The sequence below is a fragment of the Oryx dammah genome, unplaced genomic scaffold (assembly GCF_014754425.2).
Source record: "Oryx dammah isolate SB20612 unplaced genomic scaffold, SCBI_Odam_1.1 HiC_scaffold_16, whole genome shotgun sequence".
NCBI lineage: Eukaryota > Metazoa > Chordata > Mammalia > Artiodactyla > Bovidae > Oryx > Oryx dammah.
This window is the reverse complement of record NW_024070200.1, coordinates 27,466,274-27,483,273: the sequence shown is the minus strand read 5'-3', so window position 1 is coordinate 27,483,273 and position 17,000 is coordinate 27,466,274. Positions and strand designations below refer to the sequence as shown.

At 40.9% G+C, this 17,000-nt stretch overlaps 1 protein-coding gene across 1 annotated transcript; it reads right to left on the bottom strand.

The window, feature by feature from the left end:
• Nucleotides 1-15,620: 15,620 nt before the first annotated feature.
• GPR33 (G protein-coupled receptor 33) lies at nt 15,621-16,643 on the bottom strand. The gene has a single exon (XM_040257151.1). It carries the CDS (start codon nt 16,641-16,643, stop codon nt 15,621-15,623), a length of 1,023 nt encoding a protein of 340 aa, XP_040113085.1.
• Between the last annotated feature and the right edge of the window lie 357 nt (nt 16,644-17,000).

The window sequence follows — 17,000 nt, the reverse complement described above, 5'->3', positions numbered from 1 at the left end:
GCCTCCAGGAGGGCGGGGCCTTTGCCTGGCTCTCCGGTGACCCGGATGTGCGGGCTTCACAGCTCTGTCTATACAATCTTTACCTGTACCCCAACCTACAACTCGGTAGAAGACGCCCAGTGGATACATTTAAAAGAGTTTAAGGACCCAGTGGTTCTCTTCCCTGCATACCTTTTTAAGACACATTTTTCATCTCAGAACGCGTAAGTTTCCAAACGTTGAAAAAAATTAAATCTGCATAAATCCATATTATGTCCATTATGAAGATAGGTAAATAGAACGAGTTAATTGAATCACAAAACAAGCGTAGGTGAAACTGAAAGTTATAATAAATCTTTCAAAAAATTTCCTTACCCCAATCAGTAAAGCAATGCTGCTGCCTTAATGCTATATAAATCATTCTGTTCTCGCGGTTGTGGAAAGGTATGGTAGGCTATATGAATACATATTTGACATCAGTCTTTTAGAGAATATCCTTGCTAAAAATATTCTTATCCAAGAAAGCCTGTGATTGTTAATAGATTTTAAACATGCTCCTAATGGTAAAAACTATATATTCTGTGGTGTTTCCTGTAAGTACATATTAGAGTGTATGTAAAATTAAATTCTTGATTTTCTTTCCCACATAACGTATTCCTTGAACCTGTATCAGATTAGCATTATTTTTCTATGGGCTTGAAGGATTTAGATGAGGAATAATAGTGTTACCCTGACTGCATTACCCAGGTCATTGATTTGGGCTCAACTGGCACAATATGCCTATACATTTCTGTCTGTTGTTTTAGAAGATGACATCACTGACAGTGTTGCTATCCATACAAAGTAGTGTGATTGAAGAAAATAATCCGTGTGTAATCAAGGTCCTTTCTACACAGAACTGAAACTGCCTGTTTGCTGGTTATCTTGCAGGCTGCCTGCACACTTTTGTAAAAACAGCAAAATCTCATATTATCTCTGATTGCTGCATTGCAGGGGCTCATACATTTGTTGACATTTGTCGGCAAAGCACAGACAAGTTGCATTGTCTGCACTTTTATGTCTCTATTCTCTTTCACTCCCAGACTCAAATTTTACAGGGCTTGAAGGAATTTTGTCATAGAGGTGCTTAACCTTGACCTTGAATGAGAGAGGACTTCATGTCCATTTGTATATGGATGTAGGAGATAGGGAACTCTCTTGAAAATAGTCTATGGTTCCCAGAAATTTTTACACAATGAAGGGACTTCAGCAAATTGGGAAATCCTTCCTGTGAATAGATGGAGTCTGGTGGGTAATGGTTAGCGTCTCAAAAAACACCAGTTACTTTTAAATCTTTATGTTGGGTGTTGATCTTATTCTTTCCTTCTACCTGCAGAGGGCAGTAGAGAGTAGGCACCAAAGAGAAAGTATTTACTTTCTGTATTTTATTTGTTTTTTTTGGAACCTCTAACCTCATTCCACAGAGAATTTAAGAAAGTCAGCTATACCTGCAATAAAATAGTGAAATGTGAATAAAAGTAAAGCATAGGAAGTAAAGGGAAATGGAATTATGTCAGTTGCAATGTGGGAAATTGAAAACAGACAAGACTGTTTTTGACTGGAGTGCTGAGCTGATAATGTAGCAAAGTTTTCACAGATATGTAACTGTAATTTTTGTTATGAGACAGTTATGTTCCTCATGTGTAATTCTGAGGTGGAGCATGTTGTACAATTTTCTTCAAGTTAGAAGTAAAAGGCAAAGCACAACATTAAGTTGGCTCTAGAGGAAGGTTAACTGGAATGTAAAGAGAGCTTTGCCTTGTGAGAATACAAGAAATCACTGGGCAGAAATAGTTCTGAAACACAGTGCTGAAAGGAGACCATCTGGATAGCGTGTGAGTTAGAATGCATTCCAGGCCCTCTGAAATGTATAATAATTTAGAGTTATTTTAAGTGATTTAATTCATTCAAGTTGGCTGCCCCAAATTTTAACGCTCAGAAGTGTTTCACAAACATAAAAAAATTGAGAACCACTTCTGAAAGATCCCTTGCAGCTGATAGTCAGCTTCCTGATTGCAACAAGGAGTAGTCTGTTTCATCATTCTTGGAATGAACGGAGCTTTTCCTAAGATTTAGCTCTAAAATGAGCCTCTCGCCTGAGGCTTTACATGGAAATGTTAATCAGTAGAAAAGCAACACCAAGAGGATAATGTTTCATTTCAGGGAAAGCTGGAAGAAACCTAACCCCCTACTTCAAAGCTTAGAGAAGTTTCTTTTTCCTCAGTGCCTAGGGAGGCGATAGGGTTATAAGAAATTGGTTCATACTAACTAAAATGCATGTAAATTGGGATAGAGCCAGAATACTAATGGATTTATTTGTATAATAAGAAATATTGCTGTCGTGGAGTGGAAATTCTCACATAAGGCATGATCAGCACATTTTCCCCTGTGGTCAAGTGGAGTTTACTAGATTATATTCAGAAGTGTCTGTACTAATTTACTGTAAGAGACAGTCACCCTTCCACCAAGGCATCTAAAACTGAGGTGTGAACGACCCATGTGAATTCTGGCTTCAAGACACTTGGCACATGCATTAAGACTGTGAGGAAAAAGGAAACACACATATTTAAATAAGAACTTTAAGAGAAAACTCCAAAGGCAAATGTTCCAATCATAACTATATATTTTTGTCACCATATATTTTTGTCATGGTATTAATTCAGTTGAAGTCTCTCCAAGATGAAAATATGAGGCCTGGTAAGATGATAGTTCCCACCTAAGAGTTGTGTGTGCTGTGTGCTGAATTGCTTTAGTCATGTCTGACTCTTTGCGACCCTGTGGACCATAGCCCACAAGGCTCCTCTGTCCGTAGGATTCTCCAGGCAAGAACACTGGAGTGGGTTGCCATTTCCTTTTCTAGGGGATTTTCCCAACCCAGGGATTGAACGAACCCATGTCACTTATGTCTCTTGCTGAGTCCCTTTTTAACATGAATAGTTTGTACAGACAGGTAGGAAATGGAATTGAGTTTGGAACCTGATATTGATTGTTCTTTTGTTCATCTTGCTTTTTTAAATTCTTATTACTGCACCATTTGCTGGTGTGTTGCCTAGGTAACATAACATAGCATACAAGTGCTTTTAACTCTAAGGCAATGATGTATATCTTTGGCAGTCTGTAGAGTTTCCCCAGGGCAGGCTGATAAATTATCTTCATCTTTGGGTTATTTTTCAGTTCACAGTGTTGTGATAACTTAGCAAAGCATTGCATAACCTTTTTAATATTTGTATGTGAAGTGAAAGTGAAGTTGCTCAGTAGTGTCCGACTCTTTGCGACCCCATAGACTGTAGCCTACCAGGCTCCTCTGTCCCTGAGATTTTCCAGGCAATAGTATTGGAGTGAATTGCCATTTCCTTCTCTAGAGGATCTTCCCAACCCAGGGCTTGAACCCAGGTCTTCCCCATTGTAGACAGACACTTTACCGTCCAAGCCACCAGGGAAGTCCTTAATAATATTTGTATACGTCTGTCAAATCAGGCCAGCCTGTTGTAAGGGCTTTTTAAAATAATTTTGACACCTGAATCCTTTATAGAAAAAAATTGTAAAAGATTTTGAAATGGGCAAAAAGATTTCTAGGTATCTTTTAAACAGAATGCTGGAGCATCAGAGATTCACCTAGCCCTAGAGGGCCATACAGGATTGGTTTGTTTTTCTTTTCTTTTTTTAGGATTTGTCTGTGACTAGATTATCTTTCAACTCTGTAGAAATAGAAGTTAACTCTTTGCATACTGATAGTAAGCAAATCATTCCTGTCTGTAAAAGTGTAAATTTTGATTATTACTCTGTAGATATGTTTTGCCAGGTTTGCATCTGTTTGTAAATTCATTTCTGCATTCTTTTCCTGAATATAAATGTAAAGCACCTTGAGTAGTTTTTTCCCTCTCTTTCTAATAAACTTTAAATTTTAGAATAGTACCACAGAAAGTTATCCCTCACCTGATTTCTCCTGTTATTAATATCTTGAATTACTATGGTATATTTGTCACAACTAAGAAATCAGCACTGGTGTATTAATTAAACTCCATACTTTATTCAGATTTATTAGTTTTTTTCCTAAATCCTTTTTTTTATCCCATCCAGGATACCACAATGTATTCAACCATCATATTTCCTTAGGTCATGACGGTTTCTCAGACTTTCTTGTTTTTGATGACCTTTCAAGTTTGGGTAGTACTGATCAGATACATTGTACGATGCCCCTCTATTGGAATTTGGTGTCTTTTCTCATGATTAGAGCAGGATTATTGGTTTTTGGAGGATGACCATAGAGATGAAGTGCTTCTGATTACATTATATCAAAGATACATGCTGTTAGCAGGTCTTATCAGTGATAATGTTAACCTTAATTACCTGGCTAAGGTAGTGTGTTTGCCAAATTTCTCCACTGTAAATTTATACACATGCCCACTTCCATGATTTATTCTTTGGAAGCAAATCACTAAACACAGCCCACACTCAAGGGGTAAGGAGTTACAATCTATCTCCTTGGCTAGGAAGTATCTACATAAATTATTTGGAATTCTTTATTTGAGAAAGGAGAAGGAAATGGCAACCCACTCCAGTATTCTTACCTGGAGAATCCTGTGGACAGAGGAGCCTGGAGGGCTGCTGTCCATAGGGTCACACAGAGTCGGACACAACTGAAGTGACTTAGCATGCATGCATGCATTTGAGATTTGAGTTCTTTTTTTGAGCTGGTTGTAATATATCACTGGGTTCTTCCTTGTTAAGCATGAATGAAATAAAAGTTTTTGACACATGCTAATTTTATGTTTGTATGAGAATTGTGATTTTATTCTTTTTTAAAAAAATTTTCCTCATATCTTTCTACCGAGAATTGCTGTGGAAATTATTTTTTTTTATGTAGTTCTTTGAAATCGATGGATAAATGCCGTAAACAAATACATTATTTGGGAAATAAGTTAATGAAGATTATTTATATCAGAGAAAAAATGTTATTTTATCACACTGTTCAATCAGGGACCTATCAGCAATCAAATAACATAGTCTAAATAGAATAACCTTAGAAGAGTTTTACTGACAGAGGCAGTATTTACAAAGTTGTAGGTGTAGGAGATCCGTAGTGAGTAGCAGTAGTAACTCAGGACTTCAGTTCAGTTGATTAGTGGTGTCTAACTCTTTGCAATCCTATGGGCTGCAGCATGCCAGGCTTCCCTGTCCTTCACCAACTCCCGGAGCCTATTCAAACTCATGTCCATCACATCCATGATGCCATCCAACCATCTCATCCTTTGTCGTCCCCTTCTCCTCCTGCCTTCAATCTTTCCCAGCATCAGGGTCTTTTCCAAGGAATCTGTGCTTCGCATCAGGTGGCCAAATTATTGGAACTTCAGATTCAGCATCAGTCCTTCCAATGAATATTCAGAACTGATCCCCTTTAGGATGGACTGGTTGGATCTCCCTGCAGTCCAAAGGACTCTCAAGAGTCTTCTCCAACAACACAGTTCAAAAACATCATTTCTTTGGCTCTCAGCTTTCTTTATGGTCCAACTCTTACATCCATACATGACTACTGGAAGAACCATAGCTTTGAGTAGATGGACCTTTGTCAGCAGGACAAACTCAGGACTTAGTAGCAGCTAAGATGTTACCATTCCCTTGGCCTGAAGGGAGAAAGGGAGGGAATCTCAAATCCAGGGGTACATAGACCCTTAAGAGAAGGAGTGGACCATGTGCTAAGAAGCACAGTTAACTGGAGCTAGGAAAATAAACACCTGATGGCATTGTCTACCTTCCTTCTGTTTCCTGCCAGAGTGCCCCTATCATAAAACCTAACCAGAAACTAAGAAGCAGGGGACCTGTTGATGTCCCAACATCCAGGGTAGAAAGCAAGGGGGAGAATGCTTGGTGTGGATTGCTGGCAAGTGAAAGATATCTGGCACCCTGACTTAAGAGGTTGTAAAGGCCACAGTGAGGACTCTTTTGTCCCCTTTTGGCGGGAATATAACAGCTGAGAAGACAAAGAGAGACATCGCTGCTGTTAATGTTTCTAGTGGAAATATTTAATTTCTCCAAGAGTTTAGCAAGGTGAAGTTTAACTTAGTGAGTTATCAGTGTAAGATGAGTCAAAGCCTTTTACTCCTCCTCTGGCCTTTTTTTTCCCAGCCTTTGGGAATATGGCAAGACATCAGAGGAGAATGGTTGCTAGGACTCTTGCCTTGGTGAAAATGCCCCCTATACTGCCCAGCTTGCATGGTAGGAAGGTGTCAACAAAAATTGAATCAGTTGATCTAAAAAGAAATGGAAAATTTAACTTGAGCCAAATTTGAGAATTATAGCCCAAAGAGCATCTCAGAAAACTCTGAGTACTATTCCACCCTTTAGAAGTCAAGGCAGTTTGCAGTTGCAGTTTTAGTTGCTCAGTCGTGTCCAACTCTTTGCGACACCACAGACTATAGCCCACCAGGCTTCTCTGTCCATGGAGTTCTCCAGGCAAGAATACTGGAGTGGGTTGCCATTTCCTTCTCCAAGAAGTCAAGGCACAGTTATATAAATTTTTTGAAACAGAAGGCTGCACATTCAATGACGTATTATGATAGTGTATACAACCCAGATCTAAGCATCTTGAGACCCTTTGCAAGAATAAGGAGGAATGTCATCTTTTAAAAAATTTAATTTGTTGATGTATAATTGTGTTTTTTGGCTATTTCTTTGTTTTTAAATATTTATTTCTTTGGCTCCACTGGGTCTTATTTGCAGCATATGAGATCTGGATCTCTGACCAGAGATGGAAGCTAGACCTGCTGCCTTGGGAGCATGGAGTCTTAGCCACTGGACCACCGGGAAAGTTCCAAGAATGTTATCTTTTAAGGAGTTGTCTTGATGCTAGGAGAGTGTTGCTCTTTATGGTTAAGAAGGTATGCAGGTGGGGGAGGTTTGTCTGATGCATAATGCAGATACACAATGGACGGTAGCTGGGGAGAGAGGAGTTCAAAGGGCAAAGAAAATTTTTATGTTTAAATTTTCCTTATTTTGCCATAAAATAAGAATTTTATTTCACAAAGGGAGGAAGCCACTGCCTTCAAGGGATCTAAAAGACTTGACTAAGAGGCATGTTACAGGGAGCCACTATGGACTTACAGCTCTCTTTTGGACCATGGGGGAAGAAAATTTGGAATCAAATTTGATTTGGTACCGAAAAAATAATGAACCATTTTCATTGTCTTTGAGTGCTGTAACTAAGTAAACTTCATACTGACTCCAGCAGGAAGCAAATAAATAATAGAACTTTGATAATGAATTTTTCATATACATCTAAATCTTCAATTGCCTTTACTTGACGTCCGAGGTCTGGACGGTGGCCAAGAGGAGCTACCCCACATCCAAGGAGCGGTGGCTGTGCGGGTGCAGGAGGGCCAAGAGGAGCTACTCCACATTCAAGGTCAGGAGGGACGGCTGTGAGGAGATACCCTTCGTCCAAGGTAAGGAGCAGCAGCTGTGCTTTGCTGGAGCAGCCGTGAAGACTTACCCCATGTCCAAGGTAAGAGAAACCCAAGTAAGACGATAGGTGTTGTGAGAGGGCATCAGAGGGCAGACACACTGAAACCATAATCACAGAAAACTAGTCAATCTAATCACACTAGGACCACAGCCTTGTCTAACTCAGTGCAACTAAACCATGCCCTGTGGGTCATGGTGGAGAGGACCCAAGATGGATGGGTCATGGTGGAGAGGTCTGACAGAATGTGGTCCACCGGAGAAGGGAATGGCAAACCACTTCAGTATTCTTGCCTTGAGAAGCCCTGAACAGTATGAAAAGGCAAAAAGATAGGACACTGAAAGAGGAACTCCCCAGGTCAGTAGGTGCCCAATGTGCTACTAGAGATCAGTGGAGAAATAACTCCAGGAAGAATGAAGGGATGGAGCCAAAGCAAAACAATACCCAGTTGTGGTTGTGGCTGGTGATAGAAGCAAGGTCTGATGCTGTAAAGAGCAATATTGCATAGGAACCTGGAATGTTAGGTCCATGAGTCAAGGTCATTGGAAAAGACCATAATGCCGGGAAGGACTCGGGGCAGGAGGAGAAGGGGACGGCAGAAAATGAGATGGTTGGATGACATCACTGACTCGATGGACATGGATTTGGGTAAACTCCGGGAGTTGGTGATGGACAGGGAGGCCTGGCGTGCTGTGATTCATGGGGTCACGAAGAGTTGGACACGACTGAGTGACTGAACTGAACTGAGATAAAAAAGGGAACCAGTATTATCAGATGGCAGCTCCTTGATTGCTCCTTTTGGCAAGTGAAGCAAAAGAAATACTGAGAGCTTTAGCATGCTTGAGGAAGGACAATATAAAGACCCCACAAATAGAGAACAATTCCAACTCTGGATTTAATTAATAAGTGCATTCACATATTTAGCTAGTTTTTGGTATAAACATTTATTTATCATGCCAGACACCTAGCTAGGTGTTGGAAATATATAAGGAATAAGATGCTGTTCTCACCTCACAGGGCTCAGAATTTAGTGAAGACGCAAGGAAAACAATAGGGAGCATTAGAAAAGGATTTCTTTCACACTATTGTGTTCTTACCCTCCCAGTGTTATCAAACCCAAATTCATGAATCTGATGCACAGTGAAGTCAAACAATCGCAAACTTTATAGTGTGGAGCAGAGAAAGATTTGTTGCAGGGCCAAGCAAGGAGAAAAGGCAGCTCATGCAGAAGAAACCCTCCTGAACTCCAAGATGGTTTTCAAGGAAGAATTTTTAAAGGCAACATTTTGGGGGCAGGGTGTGCCACAAGGCTGCAGGGTATGTGATTTTCTTCTGATTGGTTGGCGGTGGCCTAAATAGGGTGGTGATCCAGAAATCTAAACCATCAGTCTTCTCCCTCAGACTGATCTGTAGTCTCAGAATGTAGTCACGTCCTCCACCCTGGTCAAGGTCTTATTTCCTGCAGAACAAGTCAAAAGTATGTATCAAATTGTTATAAATATTCCTGGAGGTGGAACTAGGACTCTGTTATGTAGCTGAGCTATTATTGTTTCTTGACTGCTATCCCTTTGTTTCTGCATTCCTTACTTCCCTAATTAGTAACTTCTTGAATCTCCTCTTTGGAACCCAAGAAAGACCTAGGAGACTACAGCCTTTTTCTACCAAAAAAAAAAAACAATGTGGGGATGTTAGGGGAACCACTGACTGAAACTGTCCACCCTGGCCAGGGACCATAGTAACCACTCACGTGAGTTATCTTAAACAGGGGTTCCTGGTAAGGGATGCGGAACTAACAGGCTACCACCAACCAGAATTCAGGAAAGGCCAAAAGCAGAGAGCAGACTCCAGTCCACATATCCTGCCAGCTTTCCAGAATCCTTCTTGCTGGAATCCATCTTGGCTGAGTGATGTGTGCACCACCAGGAGGGATCCTGAATCAGAGTGATTGGCCAGAGACAACTCAGAAACTCACCCGATTACTGTAAAACCCAAGACTGCGAGCCACGTGGTAGAGCAGTACTCCTGGGTTCCCTTAACCTCCTACTGTCTACCCAGGCACCCCTTTCCAATAAAGTCTCTTACTTTGTCAGCATGTGTGTCTCTTTGGACAGTTAATTTCTGAGTGTTAGACAAGAGCCCACTCTCAGGCCCTGGAAGGAATCCCCACTCCTGTAATAGGAGCACTGAGGGACTGTTGTATCTAGAAGGACCTTGCAGGGTCCTGCTGGGTTTCACCAGTAAGAGAAGGACAGGACTTGGAAGGGGAGCTACCTCCTGGAAAGCCTAAACTAAACGGGGATTACTAGCCTTAACTGCAGGGAAGATAAAGTCTGCAGCTTAAACAACCTGGATTTTTAGGGCCATACCAGATATAGGCAAATTTCTTCTTAGTCACCAACTCTCTGTTCAGAATAACTCTCCATCTCCTTTCTCCTTTATTTTGTTGTTGTTGTTTAGTCGATACGTTGTGTCCGACCCTGTGATCCCATGGACTGCAGCATACCAGGCTCCTCTGTCCTTCATTATCTCCTAGAGTTTGCTCAAATTCATGTCCATTGAATTGGTGATATTAGCTAATCATCTCATCCTCTGCTGCCTCCTTCTCCTTTTGCCTTCAGTCTTTCCCAACATTAGGGTCTATTCCAGTGAGTTGGCTCTTTGCATCTGGTGGCCAAAGTATAGGAGCTTCAGCATCAGCATCAATCCTTCTAATGAATATTCAGAGTTAATTTCCTTTAGGATTGACTGGTTTAATCTCCTTGCAGACCAAGGGACTCTGAAGAGTCTTCACAACCACAATTGAAAAGTATCAATTCTTCAGCACTCAGCCTTCTTTGTGGTCCAATGCTCTCATCTGTACACATTCAGTTCAGTCACTCAGTCATGTCCGACTCTTTGCAACACCATGGAATGCAGCATGCCAGGCCTGCCTGTCCATCACCAACTCCCAGAGTTTACTCAAACTCATGTCCGTCGAGTCAGTGATGCCATCCAACCATCTCATCCTCTGTCATCCCCTTCTCCTCCCACCTTCAATCTTTCCCAGCAGCAGGGTCTTTCCCAAGGAGTCAGTTCTTTGCATCAGGTGGCCAAAGTATTGGAGTTTCAGCTTAAACATCAGTCCTTCCAATGAGTATTCAGGACTGATTTCCTTTAGGATGGACTGGTTGAATCTCCTTGCTGTCCAAGTGACTCTCAAGAGTCTTCTCCAACACCACAGTTCAAAAGCATCAGTTCTTCTGTGCTCAGCTTTCTTTATAGTCCAACTCTCACATTCATACATGACTACTGGAAAAACTGTAGCTTTGACTAGATGGATCTTTGTTGGCAAAGTAATGTCTCTTCTTTTTAATATGCTGTCTAGGTTGGTCATAACTTTCCTTCCAAGGAGTAAGCGTCTTTTAATTTCATGGCTGCAGTCACCATCTACAGTGATTTTAGAGCCCAAAAAAGCAAAGTCTGTCACTGTTTCCATTGTTTTCCCAACTATTTGCCATGAAGTGATGGGATCAGATGCCATGATCTTAGTTTTCTGAATGTTGAGTTTTAAGCCAGCTTTTTACTCTCCTCTTTCACCCTCATCAAGAGGCTCTTTAGCTCCTCTTCACTTTCTACCATTAGAGTGGTATCATCTGCATATCTGAGGTTATTGATACTTCTTCTGGCAATCTTGATTCTAGCTTGTGATTCATCCATCCCAACATTTTGCATGATATACTCTGAATATAAGTTAAATAAGCAGGGTGACAATATATAGCTTTGATGTACTCCTTTCCCAATTTTGAACCAGTCAGCTGTTGCATGTCCAGTTCTAACTGTTGCTTCTTGACCTGCATACAGGTTTCTCGGGAGACAGGTAAGGTGGTCTGGTATTCTCATCTCTTTAAGAATTTTCCAGTTTGTTGTGGTCCATATAGTCAAAGTCTTTCCCCTATGCATGTTATGTTACCTTTAGGGTCTCCAATATCTGCTCCTGGCTTGACCTACCACTTCAAAGATAGATTCTCTTCCTGTAGGCCACAGTCAAGAGTCTAATATTCTTAGTACTGAATTTAGCTGCACTCTGCTGGGCATGAAGCTGATTAAAGTAATTCACATTAACTTCTGATGAAACATAACCTTCTTAAAAAGTATATTTCCATTTTAATAGCAGTCCCTTAACACAAATTCACCTCCAGTTGATAAGATGAGTGAGAGTTCCTTTCTATGGGAAGGAGGAGGGGGAATAATATCTTAATTTTCTAAATTTAAGACAGTTACTACTCTTAGAGCCTCGATTCTCACTTCCCAGTCACTCCTCAGCAGAATGCAGTTTTGCTTCTCTTTCTGAGGCTAATCACTCTGAAAAGCTTTTAGGGTAAAGTCAATGGACACGTCACCTTTTGAATAACTTTTATATTTGGGGAAATTCCCACATTATGAGTAGCCTTTTTCCATGTAGATATCAGTTCCCTAGCCTCCTTTGTAGCTAGGATGCAGGCATGCTGATTAGATGCTACATGCAAGATTAAGCTTGCAAGTGAGCAGTGTGAATAAACAGTGCTTGGGGCTTCTGCATGGGGCTTCCATTTTCGTGATGTCATCGTTGGCAGGGCTTTCAGACACAGGAGGTTCAAGATCCGGTGCAGAAGTGACATTGGTGGCAGTAGCAGTTGCACTGAAACCTACTTGCCGGCATTTTGGGCCCAGAGGTAGCAATAGCAGTAATTGGTACTGTTGCAGGAAGGGGGACCTCTTCCAGGACCTGAGAGTGGGCTCTGGTCTAAAACTCAGAAATGAATTTTTCGAGGAGACACATGTGCTGACAAAGCAAGAGACTTTATTGGGAGGGGACACCCTGGTGGAGAGCAGGAGGTAAGGGAACCTGGAAGAACTGCTCTGCCACGTGGCTTGCTGTCTGGGGTTTTAATGATAATCCAGTTAGTTTCTGAGTTGTCTCTAGCCAATTGCTCTGACTCAAGGTCCTTCCTGGTGACACATACATCATGCAGTCAAGATGGATTCCAGTGAGAAGGACTCTGGAAGGTTGGTAGGACATGTAGACTGGAGTCTCCTCTCTCTTTTTGACGTTTCCTGTATTCTAGTGGGTGAAAGCCTGTTAGTTCTGCATTCCTTACTGAAAGGTTGTTGTTGAGCTGTGAAAGACACTGGGATTCTTGGCCTCCAGAGGAGAGGAATTCAATATGGGGCCAGTGATGGGGCTTGATCGCTCAGAGGTTTTCTGTAATAAAGTTTTATTAAAGTATAAAAAGAGAAAAAGCTTCTGACATAGACATCAGAAGAAGGCAAAAAGAGTGCCTCCTTTACTAGTTTCAGCAAGCTGTTTTGTATCTGTTAGAAAGCTATTAATCAGATAAGAGAGACACCTCAAGGCTGACGGAGTTTTACCAGGCCCCTCTCCCACAATATGCATTTTTGAGATAGGATGGCACGAGGTGTGTCATCCTCGAGCCATAAAACAATTGATGTGAATACTGGTTTGTTGAGCTATTATCAGCCCAAGGTTTGAGAAAAGAAAAAAGTTAGTTTTAGGTGGAACCATTTTGAAGAAAGGCAAATTCCAAAGCAAATAAATAGTTTAATTAACATAACTTAAGAAAAACATTTCCATAAGAAAAATTCATTGGTTAGCTCAAGGTTTGAGAAAAGTTTGAGCATTCTTTGGCACAGCCTTTCTTTGGGATTAGAATGAAAACTGACCTTTTCCAGTCCTGTGGCCACTGCTGAGTTTTCCAGCACAATTGTTCTCATCTCACATGCTAGTAGAGTAATGCTCAAAATTCTCCAAGCCAGGCTTCAGTAATACATGAACCGTGAACTTCCAGATGTTCAAGCTGGTTTTAGAAAAGACAGAGGAACCAGAGATCAAATGGCCAACATCTGCTGGATCATTGAAAAAGCAAGAGAGTTCCAGAAAAACACCTATTTCTGCTTTATTGACTATGCCTAAGCCTTTGACTGTGTGGATCACAATAAACTGTGGAAAATTCTGAAAGAGATGTGAATACCAGACCACCTGACCTGCCTCTTGAGAAACCTATATGCAGGTCAGGAAGCAACAGTTAGAACTGGACATGGAACAACAGACTGGTTCCAAATTGGAAAAGGAGTCTGTCAAGGCTGTATATTGTCACCCTGCTTATTTAACTTATATGCAGAGTACATCATGAGAAACGCTGGGCTGGAAGAAGCACAAGTTAGAATCAAGATTGCTGGGAGAAGTATCAATAACCTCAGATGTGCAGATGACACCACCCTTATGGCAGAAAGTGAAGAAGAACTAAAGAGCCTCTTGATGAAAGTGAAAGAGGAGAGTGAAAAATTTGGCTTAAAGCTCAACATTCAGAAAACGAAGATCATGGTATCTGGTCCCATCACTTCATAGGAATAGATGGTGGAAACAGTGTCAGACTTTATTTTTGGGGGGCTCCAAAATCACTGCAGATGGTGACTGCAGCCATGAAATTAAAAGACGCTTACTCCTTGGAAAGAAAGTTATGACCAACCTAGACAGCATATTAAAAAGCAGAGACGTTACTTTGCCAAAAAAGATCCATCTAGTCAAAGCTATGGTTTTTCCAGTAGTCATGTATGGATGTGAGAGTTGGACTATAAAGAAAGTTGAGTGCCAAAGAATTGATGGTTTTGAACTGTGGTGTTGGAGAAGACTCTTGAGAGTCCCTTGGACTGAAAGGATATCCAACCAGTCCATCCTACAGGAGATCAGTCCTGGGTGTTCATTGGAAGGACTGATGTTGAAGGTGAAACTCCAGTACTTTGGCCACCTGATGCAAAGAACTGACTCCTTCGAAAAGACCCTGATGCTGGGAAAGATTGAAGGTGGGAGGAGAAGGGGATGGCAGAGGGTGAGATGGTTGGATGGTACCACCAACTCAATGAGTTTGGGTAAACTCTGGGAGTTGGTGATGGACAGGGAAGCCTGGCATGCTGCAGTCCATGGTGTTGCAAAGAGTCAGACACGACTGAGCGACTGAACTGAACTGAACTGAGGGTATGGAGAAACCAAAGCTTTTGTCAATTGCTGGTGAGAATGCAACACAGTGCAGCCGTTGTGGAAAAGGTGGCAATTCCTTAAAACTTAAAGAATTGCCAAATAACTCAGCAATTCAAAATAATTTAAAATAGTTGAAAACAAAGACTCAGACACTTGTACACCAGTGTTCGTGGTAGCATTATTCACAATAGCTAAAAGGTGGAAACAACTCAAATGTCTCTCAACAGAAGAATGGACAAACATAATGTGATACATTCATATGAAGTGAAGTGAAGTGAAAGTCTCTCAGTCGTGTCGGACTCTTTGCGACCCCTTGGCAGTACAGTCCGTGGAATTCTCCAGGCCAGAATACTGGAATGAGTAGCCTTTCCCTTCTCTAGGGGATCTTCCCAACCCAGGGATCAAACCCAGGTCCCCTGCATTGCAGGTGGATACTGTACCAGCTGAGCCACAAGGGAAGCCCAAGAATACTGGAGTGGATAGCCTATCCCTTCTCCAGTGGATTTTCCCAACCCGGGAATCGAACCAGGGTCTCCTTCATTGCAGGTGGATAGTTTACCAACTGAGTTATCAGGGAACCCTATAATAGAATATTATTTAGCCATAAAAAGAATGAAGTTCTGATACATGTTACAACATGGATAAACCTTGAAAACATTATGTTAAGTTAAATAAGCCAGACACAAAAGGAGAAATACTGTATGATTCCACTTATATAGAACATCTGGAATAGCAAAACTAGAAAGCAGATTAGATGGTATGAGGGGTTAGGGGAAGGGGGAGTGAACAGTTACTGCTTAATGGGTACAGTTTCTCTTTCTGATGATTAAAAATTTTGGAAACAGTGGTGATGATTGCAAAATACTGTGAATTTAACGCCACCAAAATGTACAATGAAAAAAAAAATGGTGTTATATGTTGCATGTATTTTACCACAAAGTAAAAAGAAAAAAATCACATTTTCAACATTACCCACCACATTTTATAGCCCTTATAATATTCATAAATCTAACTATAGTACAGTCCAGGTGTCTCTCTAATATAGACACTATATTATATACAAAAGCTGAGTGTCTTTCTCTGATGATGTCTTTGACTGAGTCCCCTGTTTGCTCTGGAATCCAGAATTTACATGTCAGTTTCTGAATTTGTGTTTTCTGTCCTTTCTGCCCAGGAATCCTCACTGAATGTTGACTCAAAAAGAACAAGAACAGACTTCTTGAAAACTTTTCTGAAGTTCTCCCCAATAAAGAGGTAGAGTGTGGGAGAAAACACAGTATTGAAGGTAGTAGTTATCACTGTGAGTAAGACAGTCAACTGGAAAAACAGAGATCTGTTTTCAGTGAGCAGTAAGCCTTGGTATACGTGATAGGGCATCCAGCACACAAAGAAGGAGACAGTGGCTGTCACCATGACTTTGAGGGGCTTGCTGGATTTCAACAGTCCCCTCTCTTTCATCTTTTTGGCTACTCTTTCATAACAAAAGGTGATGATGAGGAAAGGCAGAAGGAAGCCCAGCAAGAAGCGGCTGCTGAAACAGGCTACGTGAATCCATTTCCTCAATGTCTGCATCTTTTTGCTCTCCCAGTTAGTAGAGACAGCATAGTTGTTTTGGCAGGTCACCGTTCCTTTATGGTCATCATGTGTCTCCTTGAAAACCACATAGGGCATGCCGAGGGTGGCAGCAAAGATCCAGACTCCCAAGATGATGCTGGAAGCCCAGCGTGGGGTCCGATGCAGTTGTGACCACACCGGGTGAAAAGTGAGAAGGTAACGATCAGCACTGATGGCCGAGAGGAAGAAGACGGAGGCGAACATTGCTGCATACAAAATGCTGTTGAAGATCTTGCACGTGGCCCTTCCAAAGCTCCAGTGATTGTCTTGAAGGTGAGAGATGGCCAAAAATGGCAAAAATAATATTGAAATAAAATAGGAGAGAATGAGATGAAAATATAAGAGAGTATTGACAGTCTTTTTCATTTTGAATTTTAGCACCCATAGATAGAGACCATTGGTAATAGAGCCAATTAAAAATGACATAAACAAAAGAACTACAATAATCACTTTTGAGGCAGAAGTTGGAATGTGAATTCTGTTTCTTATTAAAGTAGAGTCATTGAGCAGGTAATCAGTAGAGTTGGTCAGGTCCATAATTGGAATGAGAAACTGGAAATGACAACAAAAAAGAAGCAAAGGAAATGATTAAACATGGAAATTAAAATAGTAATTTTTTCATGTTAATATTCAAAATGGCAGTGTTTTTAAAATGACAATATTTCTGCAGTAATACAAATCAGATATTTTTCTTTATTTTTGTATGAGGAATTAGGATCAGATTAATTTGAGCACCAACTATAGAAACACTATAGATATGCAATGAATTAATGTGAAACAGAAATAACATTTGGAATATTTTTACTTTGTTAAGTGATTTAGGTAGCTAAAAGTATTCTAATTAGGTATTAGCCAGAAGTCTGACCCTTTTTGATGGGCACAAGTTCTTGAATA

Excerpts from the sequence above, each read along its gene's own strand:
- GPR33 (XM_040257151.1), bottom strand. The coding sequence starts at position 16,643 with ATGGACCTGACCAACTCTACTGATTACCTGCTCAATGACTCTACTTTA.